This window comes from Bufo bufo, chromosome 4 (genome assembly GCF_905171765.1).
Source record: "Bufo bufo chromosome 4, aBufBuf1.1, whole genome shotgun sequence".
In the NCBI taxonomy this organism is placed as follows: Eukaryota; Metazoa; Chordata; class Amphibia; order Anura; family Bufonidae; genus Bufo; species Bufo bufo.
Genome location: NC_053392.1, coordinates 540,941,634 through 540,964,801, shown reverse-complemented (window position 1 = coordinate 540,964,801; position 23,168 = coordinate 540,941,634). Strand labels below are relative to the sequence as shown.

Below are 23,168 nucleotides of genomic sequence, written 5' to 3'. Positions count from 1 at the left end.
ACTTAGGTTCTGTTGGGTAATACATGCTTGTCCTGATTCTGTCTCTCATATAGTCCTGGGGTGTATGAACACATCCAGGACTCCTCAGACGTCTCATTTAGAGCCTATTCTCTTTTGTGCTGGAGCAGCAATGTTGAAGGGGTTGTCGGAGTTTTTAATACTGATAACCTGTCCTTAGGATAGGCCGTCATTATGTCATATATATGTCATGGTAGTGGTGCGAAGCTTACCAAGCACAGCGCTGTCTATTGCATAACGGCTGTGATCAGGGGCGTAGCTATAGGGGGTGCAGAGGTAGCAGTCGCTACCGGACCCAGAAGCCTTAGGGGGCCTAAAGACCCTTGTTCCACATAAGACACTGGCATTATAGAAAGTGCATACTGGTCAATTTACACCTCTGGCTGGAGGGAATGTTTGCCTCAGGCAGCAGGAAGGATATGTGTTCCCCTGCCCCTTGCCAACAAGCACTGAGGGACGGGGGCCCAAGCTGAACTCTTGCACTAGGGCCCATGAGCTTTTAGCTACGCCCCTGGCTGTGATTAGTATTGCAGCTCAGCCCCATTAACTTGAATAAGATTGAGCTGCGCCTTGGCTATATGACCGATGAACCCCTTTAACAAATTGGGAAAAAGGAGAACAATTTGCCAGGCAAGATATCAAAGAAGCGTTCTTAGACTGATGGTATAAAATTTTTTTTTTTTTTAATGATCATTTTCTATGATATTTCCACCATAAATGGGGGGTGTGGGACTCAAATATTGATGACCTGTCTTCAGAAAGGGATTTGATCTATGCTGATTGGGTACCACATATGCCAGTGCAAGTCTGTATGTGGAAATATGAATAGAAGATGCCAAGGAAGAGCCGATAACACATGCATACACAACTGCAGCTCAAAATACAGTGTTTATTAAATGTGCAACTTTAATATTTATTATTAAATATGCAATGAAAATACTGGACATGCACAACAATGAAAAAAGCCATAGCTATTCAATAAACCATATCCTGGATCCATGAAAAGGTCCCACAGACCTCCACAAGAAAAGTTCAGATCTGTAGGCCTCAGATAAATTATCATACCTCATTACACTACAGTGAAAGCCTGCATGCACTAAGAAAAATGCATATCTTAAGTAATGTGCCCCCTAATAAAATCATAAATAAGTCTAATAACGCAGTATCAAGAAGGGTGGAAGTGTCGATCAAGCAACCTGTCAAATATAAAGCATTCAGGTCCCGTGGTCATTGTGGGGATGAGAGTTTATGCATTTTGCCCTTACATACGGCTTCCTCAGGGATGCGACCTATTGCATGCAAGTTCCAAATGTGGCCATAGTCTTTGTGGGGATGAAACCCCAAGCATATCCCCCTTGCATATGGCTTTGTCAGGGGTGCAACCTATTGCATGCAGTTCCTGAATATGGCCGTAGTCATTGTGGTGATGAGACCCCATGCATATTGCCCCCTGCAGCTTCCTCAGGGGTGCAACCTGTAGCATGGAGGTCCTAAATGTGGTCATAGTGGGGATGAGAACCCATGTATATAGCCGTTGGTTACACATGGTCTTCTCAGGGGTAAACCATAGGTCTAGGACATGGTTTACTATGTGCTTTTTTAATTAATTTAAAATTGTTGTATATGTCCAGTCTTTTCATCAAAACTATGCTATATTCGCTATTTGTGTATGCATGTGTTCTTGGCTCTTCCTTAGTGTCTTCTGTCCTCAGGATCAGTCCTCAATATGTGATCACTAGGGGTCTGTCTCCTAGCACTCCTGTCAATCAGCTGCTGGAGGAGGCCATGGCACTTCAGTGACCTAACAGTACCATGCTAGTGAGGACACTGTGGTCCCTGAGAGTCAGACCCCCACTGATCTGATATTTGTGACCTGCCTGGGGAGATAGGTCATCAGTATTTGAGTCCTGGAAAACCCCCTTAACCACTTGACACCTAATGATCATGCTCATCTTAAAGGGGTTATCCAATATCAATAACTGCCCCTCACAGGGAATATACTTACCTGGGTCCCCGCTCCCTGCGGCTCTCCTGGTCCCCGCACCGCCGCTGCTGCTTCTCCCCATGCACGGATGAAAACATCCGGTGTCGGGCAGAGCAGCCAATGGCAGGGACGGGGACGAGTCTCCCTAGCATCGCGGGTGTCGATAGGGGGGCTCGTCCCCAGGGAGAGCTTTGGAGCATGAAATCTTCCAATGCTCGTATCGGGGGGGGGGCTGAAGGGGTGAAAATGGGTGTTCAGCTGTGAACCCAGAGAGCCTCTTTAAAAATCAGCCATTAATTCTTGTACAGAACTAGCCTGGCCCTGAAGGGGTTACGTCACGTGTGCATGCATGTAGTGGCGAAGATGCCACTGAATGTGAAGACACCTGAAGGCTGTTGTATTCCAGAAATGCAGCCCTTCATCTCTCTAGGGGTTAATAATACTTGTCATCTCCAGCCTCGTCAAGAATGAGAGAGAACCCAAACTGCGGAGTCTGCCACGTGGTATAATGTCGGCCTGGCGCTCTGCTCACACATCAATCACAAACACATGTGACAGGGAGAAAATGAAGCTTGTTCCGGCCGTCACCGTACGCCGGCTTTGATCTTTGTTTTCGCAGTTTTGGGACATTGGAAAGGCTTTAAAAAAAAAAAAAAAAGGCTCATTTGTGTCTGTGCCCATAAGATCTCAGGACACTGCTGCTCGGCCCAGGCGGAGGAACCCTACAATCATGGTTTTAATGTATTTAGCTTTTTGTGCTGGTAGTTTGTGTCCTAAACCTACGTGGTGACCCTCAAATGTTTTTGGAGCAAGTACGCTGCAGTCCGTTTCCTTTCCCAGTGACTGGTTTAGTCCCAGCCATTACTTAAGATGGGGGCATGTCCGTGATCGCTTGTGAGACATGCGGTTGCGATTCTGATTATTGGATCCTGTATTTAGACTTCAATTTGGTTGATTATGAAATGTATCATTTTAACCTGTTTTAAAGTGTTGTAGTGAAATATGAAACGTTTTGATCAGTGGGGGTCTGAGTGCTGAAGCCCCCACCGATGGCCAGAGCGAGGAGAGAGACGAGCTTACATGGCTCTCTCCACGCTGCATGGGACAGACTTTTAGGCCCTGGTCTATCCTGCCTTCACTCCAGAATTCTGGCTTTAAAAAGTCACAAATAGGGTAGGGCTTTTGTGACTTTTTAGATCTACTTGTGCAAGGGAGATTCCCACTGAACAGCAGCAAGCAGAGTATGGAAATCCATGGGGAATTGATACAGAAAGTATTTAGATCCATTGTATTAGGCTACATTCACACGACCGTATGTGTTATGCGGTCCGCAATTTGCGGATCAGCAAAGCACGGATACCGGCCGTGTGAATGTAGCCGGCCCTATGATAGAAATGCCTATTCTTGTCCGCGATTGCGGACAAGAATAGGACATGCTCTATCTCTTTTGCGGGGCCGCAGAACGGATCTACGGATGCGGACAGCACATTGTGTGCTGTCCGCATCTTTTGCAGCCCCATTGAAATGACTGGGTCCGCAAATGCGGAGCCAAAAATACGGTCGTGTGAATGTAGCCTTACTTTTAATTATACAAAGAATAAAATGTATTTGCTTTAAATCTGAGCACGTCTTTAATATAAGTAATCCTGGATTTAGATTTGGGTGCTGCTGATTGGCATTGCTTGTTGATCTTGAGGGTTTAGCTGTGAAGAATAAGAGAATGTGTACTTGGGCTACTTTCACACTCACGTTTGATGCGGATCCGTTCAGAACGGAACCATTTGTATTATCTTTAAAGGGATTCTGTCACCTCGTTTTAGCTTTTAGAGCTGCGGACATGCACGGCTAGATCGCCGCTAGCATGTCCACAATATACCTGTCCCATAGGGCTGTGTCCTTTTATTGTGTTTAAAAAATGATTTTATAGATATCTGAATGACCCTGGTAAGGTGCCCAAGGGGCTCTACGAACCTTCCTGGTGCCCAGCCACGCCCCCCTGTGAAGGAGCCCAGCACCGCCTGTGTCCTCCGAATCTCCTCCTTGCTCACAGTTAGATCGCCGTAATCTCGCGAGCTTGTGCATGCGCAGTGCCGGTATAGTGTTCTTTCCCTGTGCTGGCATCAGCCTCAGGGAAGGAACTGCGCATGCGCAAGCTCGCGCATCGCGAGATTACGGCAATCTAACTGTGAAGAAAGGAGGAGATTCGGTGGACGCAGGCGGTGCTGGGCTCCTTCACAGGGGGGCGTGGCTGGGCACCAAGAAGGTTAGTACGGCCCCTTGGGCACCAAGAAGGTTAGTACGGCCCCTTGGGCACCTTACAAGGCTCATTTACATATCTCTAAAATCATTTTTTAAACACAATAAAAGGACACTGCTTTATAGGACAGGTATATTGCGGACATGCTAGAGGAGATCTAGCCGTGCATGTCCGCAGCTCTATAGGCTAAAACGAGGTGACAGAATCCCTTTAAGATAGCCAAAACGGATTCGTCTTGAACACCATTGAAAGTCAATGGGGGACTGATCTGTTTACTATTGTGCCAGATTGTGTCAGTGAAAACGGATCCGTTTGGCTCAGTTTCGTCAGACGGACACCAAAACACTGCAAGCAGCGTTTTGGTGTCCTCCTCCAGAGCAGAATGGAGACGGAACGGAGGCAAACTGATGCATTCTGACCGGATCCTTTTCCATTCACAATGCATTAAGGGCAAAACTGATCCGTTTTGGACCGCTTGTGAGAGCCCTGAACGGATCTCACAAATGGAAACCAAAACGCCAGTGTGAAAGTAGCTTTAGATGGCATTAAAAATCAGCTTTTTTACACGTAGTCAGTATTACCGATACCGAAAAAGCCAAAAAGTGCCAGCCATAAATTGACCATGCAATGAGAGGCAGGACTAGGGCCCCCTTTTTCTTGATATACAGTAGGTGGGTAAACCAGTAGTCAGACCTCCATCGATCATACTTAAATGGGATTTTTCCCATAATAATTTTTTTAAGTTTCTACTTCTAGCAAAACTTAATTCCTCCTAAAATGTTATAAAATGGGTCTAAAACTATATTTGTGTGAACAACCAGGTTGAATTCCTTTTCCATTGCTTGTATTTTGCAGGAGAGTGTAGAAGAGTCTACCGATGAGGATGACGTCCCATCTGATGTTGATTACAATGACCCATTCTTCTCTGAGGAGCTGAAGAAACCAGGTAACCGAATGTGAAAGTACAATGGTGTCTTAGGCCGTGTTCCCATAAGCTGTTCTTTACATATAGTATGTGTGTGCATACGTGGCAGCGATGTTATGTCAGTCCAAGAAAAGGGCAAAACATAGGTGCCCTCTCCTATTTCTCCTGAGAACTACATCCCAGTGTCAGGAGGGAGCTAGGCACTTCCATTTATAGTGTCCAACATGTAAAACATTCCCCCAATGCGTCACCTGCGATGCTAGGGAGGCTCGTCCCCGTTGCAGCCTGCCATTGACTGCTCCCCATGGTCGCCAGATGTCTTGATCCTCCCGACTGGGAGATGCAGCGGCGACCATGCGGGAAGCGGGAGCTACCGGGTGTCGGGGAGCGGGGTAAGTATAATCTCTATGAGGGGCCCGGACATTGGGAGGCATGTGTTACACATTAGATAACCCCTTTAGGGGTTGTCTCACTTCCGCAAGTGGCATTTATCATGTAGACAAAGTTAATACAAGGCACTTCCTAATGTATTGTGATTGTCCATATTGCCTCCTTTACTGGCTAGATTAATTTTTCCACCACATTATACACTGCTCATCTCCAGGGGTTCCGACCACCCTACAATCCAGCGGAAGCCTATGCACATTCCTGCTGTCCCAGCTACCAGAGAGGCCGGCTCCTTTCCCCATAGTGTGCAAGCCTGACCACCGCTCCTGGATCGTGGGGTGGTCGTAACCCCTGGGAACGAGCAGTGTATAATGTGATGGAAAAATGAATCAAGCCAGCAAAGGAGGCAATATGGACAATCACAATACATTAGTAAGTGTCTTGTCTACGTGATCAATGCCATTTACTGAAGTGAAAGAACCCCTTTAAACCTTTTTTTTTTTTTGCACCTCAGGTCTGCAGAAGACATCTGTTGGTGGTAAGAAACAGGAGGACCAGGAGTCATCTGCAGATGAAGAAGAGAAAGAAAAACAGAAAGTAAGTATGAGAATTCAATGTTTTATTGTGTGTCATTCCTAAAAATCCTAGATGATAACTACCATTAAAAGAGGGAGTCCTCTATAAGACTAGGTGGTCCTTTCACCTTCTCATCTACCAGTGGAAATCAGTGGTGCTATAATTTATAGGGGTTTTATATTAATACAGCTTAAATGTTATGGACCCCTTTGAACACATTTTTTTATTATTGCATTGTACTTATTTTGAACTAAAAGAAACTACTTGTGCCCTGTATTAACTTTTTTCCACCGCTTGTCCTCTGCATCCTTTCACATATCTGCTGGGCTGCTCTTTGTCCTTCCACTGAAATCCACCAGAAGAGCTGTCTGACCGTTTGGTTTGTAACACTTATCTCCATATTCCGATAAACACTTATTTAAGCTAAATTCTTATCGGATTGATATGAATTCAGCTTAAATGCATTTATAAGAGCTCTCAGGAGCGCAGAGATAAGGGCTATGGAACAGCTATCAGCTTCCCTGATGGATTTCAATGTGAAGGAGAAATAGCAGCCCGGCACATACAGTAGGTGAGAAGAACGCTATTAATCACTGACAACAGAGATCTTCAAAAGAATGGGCAACTGAAGCACAAAGTATAGTATATTGGAAAGATGAAGAACTTCATTGAAACAGTCGTTAAGTTTTATTTGCACTAATTAGGAAGCCTCTAAAATAATGTCTCCGCTGCTGAAGAAGCTCCCGCGACTGTTTGACAGTGTGCGTCATGTCGCCTGGTCCTAACAATCTGGTGCCTGTGCCACTACTCTGAATAGCGGCACAGGCGCAGAGGCTATACATCCGTTTCTGGAGAAGTGACTGCTCATGTGCCACTACCTGGACAGTTGCTGGTCTAGAAGCAGGACCTCTGCGGCTGCACTGCCTCTCGGAGTAATGGCGCAGGCATGAGATCGCCAGGGCCAAGCGGGATATTAGGCCCTGTCAATCAGGCGGTAAGTGGCAGCAGACACAGCCCCTCGCAGGTGAAGAACTCTTGTTGATGGGGCGATTCGCTCATCTCTGCTTAGGAGCAGTGTTATTATTCTTATGTACTGTATAGACCGCTCTAGGGATGAGCAAACTTCTGTTTTCAAGTTCGGCGTACAAGGTTTTGGTTATCTAATAATTTCGTTATAGATTCCGTTACTACGGACCATAACTTATGGTCCGTGGTAGCGGAATCCATAACGGAATTCTTAGATAACCCGAACCGAACCTTGTACACCGAACTTAAAAGCAGAAGTTCATTTAACACTAGTCCGCTCTCCTCACATGTCTGCTTTGGTAAATGATATTGTTCCTTACGAAATAACAATTCTGGAGCATCTTTCCTTAAAGCTCTACGTGACGTTGTTCCTCCTTTATTCCTCCTGAATATTTATGAATACATTGACAAATGGGCGTTACCATTCCCTTTTGTCAAAGTCGTTTGTCCCCACAGTCTGGTATTGTTAGCACTGATTGGCCACACTTCGTTGTCGATTTTTCATCAATTTACAAGAGTAATAACAGAGAAACGGCACACTGCAGAGTTCCAAGACACTCAATGTTATTTCATGAAGAAAACAGGTATTAAATGGAGTCTGTCACCTCCATATGGCCATATACAGCGCTTACATTGCCCTATAGCACACCTATACATGAATGTTATGGTACCTTTGTCTTTAGACTTGCAGAAGCTGCTCTGCCTTTTTTCATTGTTCCTCAGCCTCTGCATTTGCCCGCCCTCCTATTCCCTTGCGTCATCCTAAGGTCCGGCCGAGATCCCGCGACTGTGCACTGCCTCCGCGGGCCGGAGCATGCGCACTGCGATGCTCATTGTGGGCACTGCATCGCTTTAACTACTGCGCATGCGCCGGCAAACGCCACATTGCCGCTGGTTTTGCGCTGGGCGGGCATATGCAGAGGCTGGGGTGGGGGAACAATGAAAAAAGGCAGAGCAGCCTGGGCACCAACACAGTGAACGCCGCCCCTGGGCACCAACACAGTGAACGTTGCGAGTGCTCATTTGCATATCAATCAAAGTTAGTTTTTCCAGCTTCTGCAAGTCTAAAGACAAAGGTACAATAACATTCATGTATAGGTGTGCTATAGGGCAATGTAAGCGCTGGATATGGCCACATGGAGGTGACAGACTCCCTATAACTAAAACAGACATGTCAGGAGAGCTGACAGATCCTCTTAACAGAGTGGTTGAATCTAATCATACTTTCCTTAAACCAGTCCTAAGCTTTTCCTCTTCTTCCATGATTGGGTAGATGCAGCTCTCCAGAAGATAGCTGAGGTAATGGAGATGTAGGCCTTCAGTGCAATGACGTTAATCCGTTTTCCCACAATAAATCGATAAATCTTCCCACCCCTCCATCTAAACCAAGTTGCTTATTGCCTGTGTTTCAAAAAAAAAATCTATATATGACGTGTGACAGAGCATACATAGATACCAGGTGCAGATAGTGTTACGTGGTTCAATATGGACAATATGGGGCAGATTTTGAGGTGTATTACCATCTTGGACGTTTATGACATCAGTAGGATATGCCATAGATGTCTGATAGGTGCAGATCCCATCAGGGCTTTGAAGTTAATGGAGTGCAAGCTGCTCATGTGCAGCCACCCTCCATTTACCGCTATGGGATTTCCTAAAAATAGCAGAAGGTTGGCTTGGCTATTTTCGGACACCCCATAGTAGTGAATGGACTAGGGGACCTCACACGTGCAACTTGCTCTCCATTCATTGCTATGGGACTTCTTATATTAGCCATAGCAGTGAATAGAGAGGACATGAGCAGCGGTTCTCTGTTCATGGCAAGTCATGTTCTTGAGATACAAGTAGGTCCAAGAGGTGGAACCTGCACCTGTCAGACATTTATGGAATGTCCTATGGATGGGACAAGCATTTGATACTAACTTTGGTCAGCATAAGTTGCCCCAGATTTAGTAAGAGGCACATGCTAATAAATGTGGCGCAGCTTTAGGATTTCCTAAAGATGAAATGAAATCTACACTTGCTGTGTGCGAGATTATTATGCCAAAAAAAAACCTGTGTAAATCCACTAGAAAATTCCCCCACGTGTAAACAGAGATGTATTAATACTGTCTTAGTGACAGCCTAAAACTAGACCACAGAGGCAGCGGTGGGACCTCCAGCAATCAGATCCTGTGGATGAGTGACAAGCTGTGATTATGGGGCAACCCCTTTAGGTTGAAAGGATTCTCCATCCTTTGTGATGAAGAGCTGTATTCAGACTACATGATGTCAGCCGTCCATGGACTCCCTATAATCAGTTAATTTTGCTAAGGTGGGGGAATTGAGCAAATGACCTATTTTGTGGTTGCCCTTCAGAATGGAGGTGAATGTGGTCTGTGCCTCGGCAATGTCGCCCAGTTGGTTGATTATGGGTGCGATGTTTCCAATATTGCTAGCAAAACTGCTTTCATTTGCAACCTGGCGACTGTTATGTGATCAGTATTGCTACAAGTGTCTCGTGTTTTCTATGTCGCTCTGTTATTGCAGTCCTACTGATTCTACCGACGCTAAATCAATTGACTTTCATCACGTGTATGAATGTAAAGTAGAACGTCCATGGGAGGGAAACCCAAGGTATTTGTGTAAGGAGGCAGGAAAAAACAAACAATGGAAACACTAAGCGGTACTGAATTTTATGGCTAGTTAAGGGAAAAATCGGGTTGCTGTGTAATGCTGGAAAGTGAAATGAACAGGTTTTTTTTTTTCTGCAAAATGCCTGTGGACTGGCAGCGGGATCTCAAAACCACCGCAGTGTGTAATGATACATTTCATGGTTTATTTCAGACGGGTAAACTCATGACAGAGGATTTATGTGTTCGCTTCGTCTACTTGGTCAGACACCTTTGTCTTCAAAGGAGGTGTTTTCCCTGAATGCTAATGAAATTACTGCCCTACGGGAAGTGGTGGCGGTACTGACAGTGATCATGAGCTAATTTACTCTAACCAGGATCAGTAGAGTACAGTATATTTCATCATGTTACATGTCTACACTGAGGAAATCTGTTTGGCCCATGCACACCGTCAGTAAGAATTCATTCTTGATCACCACCAGAACGTATGGCAAGCAAGTACATTAAAGGGGTTATCCAGGAAATCCTACTGATAACCTGTCCTCAGGAAAGGTCATCAATATCAGATGGGCGGGGGTCAGAGTTTCGGCACCCCTGCTGATAAGCTGTTTTTGGAAGCTGCAGCTCTGACCGGAGCTCTGGTGAATGCGGCAGCCTCCCAGGCGCTTACCAAGCACAATTCCGTACATCATATAGTGGCCATGCTTGTATCGCAGCTCAGCCCACTTCACTCGAATCGGGATGACCTGCAACTAGGCCGTGTGACTGATGTACGGTGACATCACATGGCCTAGGAAGAGGCCACGGCGCTCATGGAGTACCGGCCTCTTCTAACAGCCTATCGGTAGGGGTCCTGGGTGTCAGACCACACAGCACACACGTGCCATGGTTGTGAGGCTGCCAAGTACCATGCGCCGGTTCAAGCCACAACAGGATTATATTACCTGATTAGAACCGCCATGCGGCTTTGCCATTAACATTGTTAACATGAGAGCCTCCTGTGGCTTCTACAGCAGCACCGCGTCCCAACCTATACATACTCTCTGCATTGATGACTTGAATCCTCATTTAATATACCATAAAATGTATTTAGTTTTACAACCATTAGATGTAATTTCATATGGCTGATTTGATTCTGACTGGTGGAGGCCTTCCATGATCTTCAGAGTGAAGGGGCCTCAGCAGTAATGAGCGCTGCAGTTCCTTCCGTTTTTTTCCTGGGAAATGCGAAACCGTCCGATTCGCTTCAGTAGTGCTGCAGGTGGACTGGAGCTCCAGTGTGCAGGGGAAAAGCCAAAGGGGCCTCGTTCTTGACGCTTTCAGGTCTGACAGTTCTCTGTGATCATGCACTGATGTCATATCCTAGCGATGGGAATAGTACTTTGTGAAATTCAGCCAAATCCACTTGGTTATATTGAATGTTTTTTTTCCCCTTTAAATCTGGGATGAAGTGATGCTGATTGAAACATGTAACTTCCTTTTACATTTTAGGCGGAAATGGCATTGCTCATGATGGACGATGTTGAGGACGAGCGTAAGCATTTCAATTATGATCAGATCGTAGAGCAGCAGAACCTAAGTCGCAGCAAGAAGAAGAAGCTGAAGAAGAAAGATAAACTGGTGGAAGATGACTTCCAGGTATGGCTTTTTTATGATGACCATAATCCATTGTACTGTGCAAGGTGCAGAACGCTTCACTTGTTATCAGGCAGCTCCCCTGTACTTACCGGGCCCATAATTCCATAGTGGACCATCTGATGGCGACTGCGATCCAGTATCTTCAGCAGCCAATCGCTGTCACTTGTAGCCTGTCCTTTTATTAATGTCATGCATATTAATACATTAACATTAACATGCATACTAGCCCGTTAAGTTATCTGTATGATTTTGGGGTTTGGGAAGAAACCAGAGTACCCAGGAGAAACCCTTGCGAACACTACTTCAGTACAGTAGCATTGCTAACCACTAAGCCAGCGCTCTGCCCATATCTACTCATACACACTGATCAACCATAGCATTAAATTACTTAATAACATTATCTTATGACAATGGTGCCTGTCATGTGGTGACATATATTAGGCAGCAAGTGAATGGTTAGTTCATAAAGTTGACATTTGGAAGCAGGAAAAATGGGCAAGAGAAAGTATGTAAGCAACTTAGATACAGGCCAAATTGTGACGGCTAGATGAATGGGTCAGAGGATCTCCAAAACATCAGATCTTTAAGGTGTTCCTATTGTGCAGTGGTTAGTACCTACCAAAAGTCATCCAAGAAAAGATATGTTGGTCAAGGCTCATTGATGCACGTGGAGGGTGAAGGCTAGTGCGTTTGTTCCGATCCCACAGAAGAGCTACTGTCAAAGTATCTAGGCAGCATACAGACAACATTCTGGGGGAACCGTGCCTCTTTTTTCGAGCGAGACACAGGTAAAGGCTTTATGGCTACAATGATGATACTTTGCTCTGAGGCTGGGACTTCGAATTGTGATATAGTTTGTGCATGCTGAGGAGGCAGTGGATTCAGTAGCATGTGGATCATATGCCCATCTTCTAGGCATACATATTGCAGCGGTTAGACATTTTCCAGGACTAATTTATTGGTGACCTGTAATTAGGATATGACATCAGTATCAAATCAAATGAATAGGAGCAGCTCTGCAGTAACCAGACATGGGCACTACACAGTGTACAGAACTGTGTACTTCCGACACCTGGTTCCAACGCCGCTGCTCTCATCTATGGGGGTGCCAGGTGTCAGACGCCTGCCAATCAGGCATTGATGACCTAAGGATAGGTCATCAGTAAATTAGTCCTGGAAAAGCCCTTTAACATTCTGGTGAAAAACATGGAGTGTGGATAGATTTTGATATTTTTATTGTATTTTGTGCTGGGATATGAAGACTGCCTTTAGTTTACGGTGAAGAGTGGTAGAAACGCAAATTGTATCTTTATTTGCAGGTTGGCAATGCTCTTTGGTTGTTACTGGCCCAACGGTTATTTTCATTTAACTAAGGGCTTCTGTGTTGTAGGGTTCATTCAGGCCTCCTTCACGATTCCTGCATACAGGACTTCTTTCCCGCTAAGAAAATGGATACCCAAATGGAAAGCAAATGGACCGCATTATAGTCAGTGGGGTCCGTTCGGCTCTGTTCGTTTCAGTTATGTGTCGGATACGGCACTTCTGTTACTTTCGCTGTTCTGCTCTTCTAATGAGGCAGGACAATAAAAATGGCCAGTGCGGGTGTAAATGTAGTAGGGATGAGCAAATCGATTGTAGCAAATCGAATTATCAGCAAGAGTTCTTAACCTGTGAGGGGCTGTCTCCACAGGTAAAGAAGCGCCCACCTGCCGGTTGATTTACAGGACCGGACATCGAGCCCAGTCCTGTGCTTCTGCACCGAGTAGCGATAAAGGGCTGAAGCTCAAATTTGGCTTCGGGAGCAGTGACTCCGCTTGCGTCGCCAGCCGAAAGTGTAGCGGCGCACGCGCCGCTAAATTTGGGCTTCGACGCCCGCAGAGCAACGGCACACGGCCACTCTGTATGTCCAGACATGTCAATCAGCAGGCAGGTGGGCGCTTCTTCACCTCTTGCTAATGACACAAATCGATTTGCTCATCCCTAAGATACTTTTTTTTTTTTTCTGTTTCTCTTTACAGTGCTCCTCTTTAGTGAAATGCATTCATTTCTGTAGAATTTCTTTCTGGCTTGATTATGGTGCAGTATAAAAGACCACAGTTTTTGTTTGCAGTTGTACCGGTCTGTACAAGTTCTCGTGACAGAAGAGCCTTTAATGGTGGATATTCTACTCTCGGCCTGTGGTTGATGCCGGGGCATAATAGACATATTTCAATATCTTAAATAAAAGCCTTCTGCCTCCTGGGAAGAAGCTGGTTAGCGTCTGGGGAGGATCTTTCCATTCAGACTTTTTATTACGGTATATCATTATTCTAAAGGCGAAATAAAACACACAGCTATTGTTGTCTAGTTTTGTTCTTTTCCTCCTGCTCACAAAGTACCATGTGTTTTTTTTGCAGCTGCTCTCAGACATAATTTTCTTAATTTTAGCAGAAATATCTATGGTTTTCTTCGCCTCCAAAAACCCCCTCCTTTGGAGTATTTTTTGCAGTAACGGTTTATAGGCCAATTTTTGCAGTGAATGTTAGTGAGGAATGTTTAATCCCATTTGCATTTGGCAGCAAACATTATATTTGATTCCACTTTAGTGGTAGTGAGTTTTTTTTTTTTTGTTTTGTTTTAGTTCATTCAGGACCCTAATTCTTAAAATGCCATGACTGAAGTAAATCCAAATCCCCTTCACAGACGCCTGAGATTTCACAGGTTTATCTCCGTTTCCAAATTCAATTTTATTAAATGAGCTCATAGTAACATGTTGGCTTTGCTGGAGGTTTCTAAGGAACAAACGTGGCATTTTAAAACGCACCTGCAAATATGAGCATCGTTTTGTTTTCAGAACCAGAATTTGGTGCTGATTAATGTCTGGTAGATCTGTGCAAGGCGGTGTTCGCTTAGGCCCTATTTATTTCTGCTACAGAAATTCCACTCCTGCTTTGCAAAGTATGAAAGCCATAGTGGAAATCCACAGTATAAACTGACACGCCGTGACTTTATAATTCGGCCACACAGGATAGTTTATGCTGCTGATTCTTTATTTTTTGCAGTGCAAGGAAAAAGTTAATATCATTATTGCTGCAAACTTCTTGCTACTATTAAACATTATTATTAACCTGTCTTCAGTGAGCCCCCCCTAGTGGTGTCTGCAAGCAGACAGAAATGTAGTATTTCACTTATGGGCTATTGTCTAATGTAGATATTCCACAAATAAGGAGTAAATGTGTCCTTCCATGTCTTAAAACAGTAAGATCTGCTTGTTAAAGGGCATTTGTCACTAGAGAGGAGCTCTAATGTGCATGCATATTTTGTATGTACTTACCGGCATCCTTACTGTCATTTTGAACCTAGTCTGCATTGCCTGGAGGATCCAGTGTGTGAACAAAAATATAATGCGTGTACGCTGTTGGGCTACTAATCTTCGGATTTAGCTGGGTCCGAAGGCAGATGGGGTCTGAAAATGTTCTAATAACTTCTCCCTCTTGCTTCTATTGAGTGAAACATCTATTTAAAGGGCCAGTGTGTTAAACTCTTTCTACTGTACTTGTTAGGGTACATCTATTTACGGCGTATACACTATGGGTTTGCGATTTGGAAAATCTGCAGCACTTTACAATAGAAGTATAATTTAAACAAATCTCATCCACATGCTGTGTAAAAATGGGTGCCAAAATTGACATGCATTGCAGATTTTTAAATCAGCAGGATATCAATTAATGCTGTGGATTTCAGAGTATATAATGCTTACAGTGAAATCTCTGACAAAATCTGGATGTAACCTGTATGGATTTTTTTTTTATAGTTTTTTTCTGTCCTGTGTGGACGTTCTCTTACATACAAAGACTGGAGGCCAGCTGCTTTTATCTAAGCCACATAACATAAGGAAGTGTATATTTGATTACAATACACGATATCACTAAGCTTGGGTTATACAAGGCTTTTATAATATTGGTGGTGTTTGTATATTCCAGTCTCTGCTCCCATTCGTACTGATTTATTTTAGTGCTGTAACATACTTCTTTATCAGAGGTTTTCAACTAGTTGTTTTTTAACTAGAATAACCACAGTGGTCTTTGGCCAGCACAAAACATAGACGAAAGGTTACGCATTAGATAAATGTCGGCCAAACCCATCTATTTTGGCAGGACTAGTCAACCATTTATCTACCCCATCTACCTATGGCAGATAGGGGGAGATAATGGCTTCAACTGAACGATTCCTTTGGCATCTTTTTTCCTATTCAGGACACATGCATGCTCGGCCAAGCCTGCATGTGTATGGAAGACTCAGGGAAGATAATATACCTGTTGACCATACAAGTGTTCAGGCATGTTCACATCTGTTTTTGGGGCCTCTGTTGCACATTCTGCCAAATAGAGTGGACAAAAAAGTCCTGCATGTAGGATTTTTTTTTCCATAAAAAAAAAAAAAGCAGACACCCAAACAGAAATGAAATGGATCCCATTATAGTCAATGGAATCTGTTTGGCTCCATTGGTTTGTTATGTGCCGAATTCGGCACTCTAACCGTGCAGAACAGCAGAAGTATGTAGCGGTGGTGTAAATGCGGCCTTCGACTCACAACTAAGGTGTATCTGACAATAGCGATCAATGCCTGAAGAAGGAATATCATCTTAATCAGTGTTTTTTAGGGTCCTTTTACACGGACCAATGATCTGGCAGATTATTGGGCACAAAGCAAACGTTCCCGATAATTGTCTTATCACCAGTGAAGATAAGAGCTGCATTTACATGCAGCAATCATCTCCGCTATATGGAGACAAGCGATCAACACGGTGATCGCTTGTCCCCATAGAAAATCATTGTTCCTGCGCAGGAGATGGTTGTTTAGACAGTACAAACTTCTACGTAGGAACAATGATTGTTGGTGCCGGCAAAACAATACGATCACCTGATGAATGAGTGGGTGATTGCTGCTATCATTTACACAGGCAGATTATCCGGAACGAGCTTTTATACAGACGCTCATCCCGGATAATGACGCTAATATGCCGTTTAGATAATAAAGCTCATAACAAGGCCTTCCTACAAGACAAGGAACTTGCATTTTCACTTCTATTAAAGGGTTTCTGTCACTAGAATTTTCAGTATTAAACTGGCTGACATTAGCGATGTGCTAATGTCAGCTGCACCTAACTCTGCTATTCTAATGATTTTCTGTGCCCCCGTTACTGTAGAATTCTTACTTTTATAATATGTAAATGAGCCTCTAGGAGCAGGGGGGTGTTGCTCCTGCACCTAGAGGCTCCCGTCTCCCACCTCAAGTCACGCCTTCCAAGTGTTCGCATCCTTCTGCCTGCCCTGTGACCTGGGGAAATCTCGTGCTGTTCAGTATTCTGCGCAGGCGCAGTGAGGAAGCTGGCAGCTTGCGAGCGTCCTTCCCTCACCGTGCCTGCGCAGAATACTGAACAGCGCAAGATTTCCACAGGGCAGGCTGAAGGATGCGAACGATGCCTGGCCCTGTCAATCAACACTTGGAAGGCATGACTTGAGGTGGGAGACGGGAGCCTCTAGGTGCAGGAGCAACGCCCCCCGGCTCCTATAGGCTCATTCACATATTATAAAAGTAAGAATTCTACAGTAACGGCTGCACGGATAATCATTAGAATAGCAGCATTAGGTGCAGCTGACATTAGCACATCGCTAATGTCAGCCAGTTTAATACTGAAAATTCTAGTGACAGAAATAAGTGTCCTTACAACTAGGAATTAAATTCTCATCCTGGGAAAGGGGGCTAAGACAGTTGTTTTAGGTTTATAAGTATTCACTAGTGCAACATATGGAAACCATGGCTCTATTGGTGTTGACCATGGGACATTTTCTATCCATGGTAGGTAGCGAGGGTGGACTGAGAACTGACTAAAAGGAACCTTAAATGGACTGTCCTATCATAAGAACATATCACCTATCCACATGTGTGTTCACTGCCGATAGGTGATTATGGTGGGACAACCGTTTTAACTTCGCAACTTACCTTAGATAATACGGCTATAATTCTGTCTGAGAAAGAATGTTGGGTGTTATATCCCCCTCTATTAGTGAAGAGGGCTTCAAAGCTTTGGGTCTCGTCGTGCCAGATTAGTCCCTGGCACCTGCAAGAGCTTGGTTCCACCTGGTTACGGATAAGGATGAGTGGGGCAGCTTTTAGCTCCAGATTGTTGTAAATTAATCATTCATTCATATTTTTTTTTTAACTGCAGATAAATGTTGAAGATTCAAGATTCCAGGCGCTGTACACATCACATTTATACAACGTGGATCCTTCAGATCCCAACTTCAAGAAAACCAAAGCCATGGAAAAAGTATTAGTAGAAAAAGCAAAGAGGAGAGAAAAAGAGCAGAAGAATTACACAGAGACCGTAAAGAGACAGCAGGAAAACCTGGAGACTGGTGATAAAACAGGAAAATCCGCTAGAAAAGCAGTAGATCCAGCTCTGTCGTTACTGCTGAAATCCATAAAGACTAAAACCCAGCAATTTCAAGCATCAAAAAAACAGAAAACAAAATAGTTCTTGGACTCTGACAGATGTACATGTCACTCAGTGGGGGAGATTTATTAAACTGGTGTAAAGTAGAACTGGCTTAGTTGCCCATAGCAACCAATCAGATTCCACCTTTTTTATTTTCCAATTGAGCTGTAAGCTGGATTTCTGATTGGTTGCTATGGGCAACTAAGCCAGTTCAACTTTACACCAGTTTGATAAATCTCCCCCAGCATCCTACAACACACAGGTCTCTGAAGAAGAGACAATTTTCTGTACTGTATATAGCTGCACAGAAATAAACCGCTTTATAGTTCAGTGTGGACATTAATGATAACATGAAATATTAAGAGTTTTCCGCATGCTGCGAGAGCTACACCCTTCGTGCTTTGAGTGAAGGTTTCGATACCCTTTAAATGATTGTTGTATTTAATTCACAGCCAACTCTAACGAAAATTAGATTTTTCACCCTAATCTTCATCTCCCCCAAGCCATGCTTACAGAGAAGCTAAGGTGCTGTTGAATGGGGTCTAGATTGAAGACCTGCTATAGCCCTGATAGTATATAGAAGCTGTTACAGGATACAGCCCAGGCGATGGTAGTTGGAGCATTGGTAAAACCAATCAAAACAGGAGCTAGATGGGAACCTCAATGAGGGCCCAAATTCGCGAGTCAAAATGAAACACTGGTGCTGTATTAAACCAACAACTCCTAAATGGGAAACCCAAGGAACCAGGAATAGCCATCAGGACATATCAAAACATAGCTTTATTTTATTGTTAAGACCACAGTGTAAAATACATATATAGATTGGCAAAGACAAACACACACACAAAGAGTATGCCAAATAAGAAGGGCCAAAAGTAGTACATACATACAGGAATGATATGTGCAAGCAGCAAGGTAGTACAGAAAATCAAACCATATGGCTCATCCTCCTCCACAAAAAAAACGCTAACAAAGTCACATAAATGTGTGCGTCCGCTCATGGCAGGGCTTCCAACTGGCATTTTTTAGCAGAATAATGCTCGCCCACTCACAGCAAGGGTTTGCCAGGAATGTCTCCACTAGATTGCAACACTTCCTTGGCCTGCCTAGTAGCCAGATTTATTTCCAATTGAGTATTTATGGGACCAGAGGGGATACCACCTTTGGCAACCTAGAAGTGTGCAAGATCTACAGGACCAGATGTAACATCTGTGAGCAACCGTGCTGCAAGATACCATGTGGAACCTGTATGCCTCCATGACCAGCCATATCTTGTATCCAGGCTAGAGGTGGCTCCACCGGTACTAGAGCTTCCTTTCAATTGTACAGTTTACCCCAATAAACTTTCACACAAAAATTGTGATCACTTACTTACAGTACATTCACACATAGAAAGTTTCATTCGATTCCTTCTAAAATTTGGCAGTGTATTTATCTTGTCAAAGAAGCAGAGTACATCTACACGCTCGGTTCATGTCATAAGCATATTTTTCCACTCTTTACTTTGCTATCTATCTGGGCAGTGCATTAGAGAGCAGAGGATTATAAGAATTATCAGCACCTGCACACCATTGAGGTTATTCGTATGAATCATGTACAGATTGAAATAATAGAGGAATGAGATCAGACAAAATGTATTTCTTAGATGTGAAGATCTCTTCCCGGGCCAAGCACAGGAAGTAACGAAAGTATGCGACTCCATCTGAAAGACTCAAGTGAACAAATGCAAGAGATCAGGATGTCTATTAGATGAGAATCTCATGAATCATCATTATATCATAAATTCTTTTCATCTGGAGTCTAATAGTATCATTAATATAGAATGATTAACCTTGTGCCGTGTTCAGACAGTCTGTTATCCATTATTCTTGCATCTGAGACATTTGCATTTTGCATATACCAATATACAGCTGCCAGTGTGTTGACTTACCTGTAAAATATGACAAGAGAGTATCTGAAAGCCTTTCCTTATAGATACAAATGTTTGCAGATGTCAAATAGTTTCCACTCGCATCAGAAGAGCTGAATATTTAATATCTAGTGCTGTCTGTGATGTACAAGAGGTTTCCCAGAGGAGTCCTGAAGAACATCTTCGGAGATTGGGATTCTTGTAACAGGCATTTCTATTAAGTTTCTTTTTTTCAATTATAATTAACTGAGAATTTAACCCCTTGGTAGTGCGCAATCTGCACCCGCTCCATACACGGCAGACACCGTCCGTGTTACACAGCTGGCATCCTATTGTTTAACCCTCAGATGCCACAGTCAATAGCGACCACAGAATCTGAGCAACTAGACAGAAGAAGTAGGATGCTCCCTACCACCACAATCACAGGATGCTGATTGGTTGTTATGGCAGCCAGGGCCCTTTAGAAAACCTCCGGTCCTGCCATGTAAGGCTACTTTCACACTAGCGTTCGGAGCTCCGTTTGAAGGGTCTCACAAGCAGCCCCGAACGCATCCGTACTGCCCCAATGCATTCTGAGTGGATGCGGATCCGCTCAGAATGCATCAGTCTGGCAGCGTTCAGCCTCCGCTCAGCAAGCGGACACCCGAACGCCTGGCCGTGCGGAGGCAAACGGATCCGTCCAGACTTACAATGTAAGTCAATGGGGACGGATCCGTTTGAAGTTGACACAATATGGCTAAATTTTCAAACGGATCCGTCCCCATTGACTTTCAATGTAAAGTCTGGACGGATCCGTCTGAACTACTTTCACACTTAGAATTTTTTTTAAACTATAATGCAGACGGATCCGTTCTGAACGGATACAAACGTCTGCATTATAGGAGCGGATCCGTCTGTGCAGACACCAGAAGGACCCGCTCTGAACGCAAGTGTGAAAGTAGCCTTACAATTCTGCTTAGGGTTCAATAGAGAGCTGGTAAAATTGTTAGTCACAGCAGTACAGAAGTATTGCTGTGAAGAGTACAAGCGATGGCGCGATCACAGGTTGAGGTTCCTGGGGGGACTAAAGATTTAGAAACACTTCAATAAAGTTTTCAAAAATATAACAGATTAAACATAATTAGTATCCAAGTGTCCAAAAATATAAAATTATTATGTGATCACATGTGGTGAACGCTTTAAAGAAAATCTCAAATGCCAGAAGTGCTGTATGCTGGTAGCCTCGTCTCAAAAAAAATAAAAAATATATATAAAGTATCAAAAAGTTGCATGTACCCAAAAATTGTATTAATAGAAGCTACAGTGTGCCCCACAAAAAAATCAGCTCTCAGCTCCATCAGCAGAAAAATGAAAAAACTTAAGCGTGGCAGAATATGGTTTTAATTTTATTTATTTTTTTAACTAATAAATCATAACAAAAACTATATAAATTTAGTATCTCTGTAATGATACTGACCTGAAGAGTAAAGTTAAGGCCTCTTTCACACTTGCGTTGTCCGGATCCGGCGTGTACTCCACTTGCCGGAATTACACGCCGGATCCGGAAAAACGCAAGTGTACTGAAAGCATTTGAAGACGGAACCGTCTTCCAAATGCGTTCAGTGTTACTATGGCACCCAGGACGCTATTAAAGTCCTGGTTGCCTTAGTAGGAGCGGGGAGCGGGGGAGCAGCATACTTACCGTCCGTGCGGCTCCCCGGGCGCTCCAGAGTGACGTCAGAGCGCCCCATGCGCATGGATGACGTGATCCATGTGATCACATGATCCATGCACTTGGGGCGCCCTGACGTCACTCTGGAGCGCCCGGGGAGCCGCACGGACGGTAAGTATGCTGCTCCCCGCTACACTTTACCATGGCTGCCAGGACTTTAGCGTCCCGGCAGCCATGGTAACCACTCAGAAAAAGCTAAATGTCGGCTCCGGCAATGCGCCGAAACGACGTTTAGCTTAAGGCCGGATCCGGATCAATGCCTTTCAATGGGCATTAATTCCGGATCCGGCCTTGCGGCAAGTGTTCCGGATTTTTGGCCGGAGCAAAAAGCGCAGCATGCTGCGGTATTTTCTCCGGCCAAAAAACGTTCCGTTCCGGAACTGAAGACATCCTGATGCATCCTGAACGGATTTCTCTCCATTCAGAATGCATTAGGATAATCCTGATCAGGATTCTTCCGGCATAGAGCCCCGACGACGGAACTCTATGCCGGAAGACAAGAACGCAAGTGTGAAAGAGCCCTAACATGTCATTTTTATCGTATTGTGAATGCTGTAAAAACCAAACCCAAAAAACAAAAGCAGAATACCGTAGCTTTTTTCCCCACACATTTTTTTAAACAGTTTCTCAATATAGAGCATTTTAATTGTACCATTAACGGTTAACACTGTTTAAGTATAACTTGTCCTGTAAAAAAAAAAAAAAAAGCTCTCATATGGCTATCGACTGAAAATGTAAAAAGTTATGATTCTTTGAAAGCGGAAAAATAAAAAAACAAAAGTTGCTTGGCCCTTTATGGGTTAAAGGGAAGGGCTTTTGCGACTTTTTGCACTTGCTTGGCAATCTCACTCCAGTGGGGGGGGGGGGGGTAGGAAAACTGGAGGAGCTTTTCTAGACAAAAGGGTTAGTTAAGGATAAAACAAATTTATCAAACATGCGACATTTGATAAAGTGTACATCAATGCAAAACTGACTTCAGATATTCCCCTTATGATAAATTCCCCCCAGAGTGTGGTTCATGCAGTGAACAAGCTCATCTGAAACCAGCCTATGTCTAAAGTTTCAGCTAGTATATCTACTGGTTTACCACTTGCTATGGTATACGGTGTAACTCCGCATTCCTTGGCGAAACCTTCTTAAAATTCACTATTAAACCAAGTGCGGTATCTTGTAGGGCTAGCTCAGCTGAATATAATGATACCTTTCACTTATCGATTCACTGCTTCACTTTGGATTAAAAAAAAAGTACTTCTAATTCACATTCAAATGAGCTAAGTGCACAGAGGGCAGCCCAAGTCACTCTATGCACCCTTGCTCCTCCTGCTTCCTCTGCCAATTCCTCCTTCTCCTTGTTTGACAGGGCCAGACGAGATGGCTATGCAGGATTCTGGCTCTGTCAATCAAGGGAGAGGGAGATGCTGGCAGAGGACTGTGGAGGAGCAAGGATTTGGTCCCACACTCTGTGCACTTAACTGCTCATATGTATAGGAATTAATAGTACTTTTTCTCCAGAATAGCATAGGATCACCAAGTGAAAGGTATCAATACATTCAGCTGAGCTAGCCCTATGAGGCATTGTGTCTGGATTAACAGTGAATCTCCTTAATTACAATTACATGTTAGGTATATTATACCTACAAAATA

The 23,168-nt window shown here is 43.9% G+C and overlaps 1 protein-coding gene across 3 annotated transcripts in view; it reads left to right on the top strand.

Annotated features, from left to right (window-relative positions):
- ESF1 (ESF1 nucleolar pre-rRNA processing protein homolog) overlaps nucleotides 1-18,234 on the top strand; it is a 72,298-nt gene extending 54,064 nt beyond the window's left edge. For all 3 annotated transcript variants that reach the window (XM_040429973.1, XM_040429972.1, XM_040429974.1), the window contains exons 11-14: nucleotides 5,115-5,205; nucleotides 6,086-6,168; nucleotides 11,277-11,423; nucleotides 17,635-18,234. In XM_040429973.1, the coding sequence (XP_040285907.1) occupies nucleotides 5,115-5,205; nucleotides 6,086-6,168; nucleotides 11,277-11,423; nucleotides 17,635-17,943 (630 nt within the window). In that variant the 3' untranslated portion in view covers nucleotides 17,944-18,234. The remainder of the gene's footprint in view (nucleotides 1-5,114; nucleotides 5,206-6,085; nucleotides 6,169-11,276; nucleotides 11,424-17,634) is intronic.
- The last annotated feature ends 4,934 nt before the right edge of the window (nucleotides 18,235-23,168 follow it).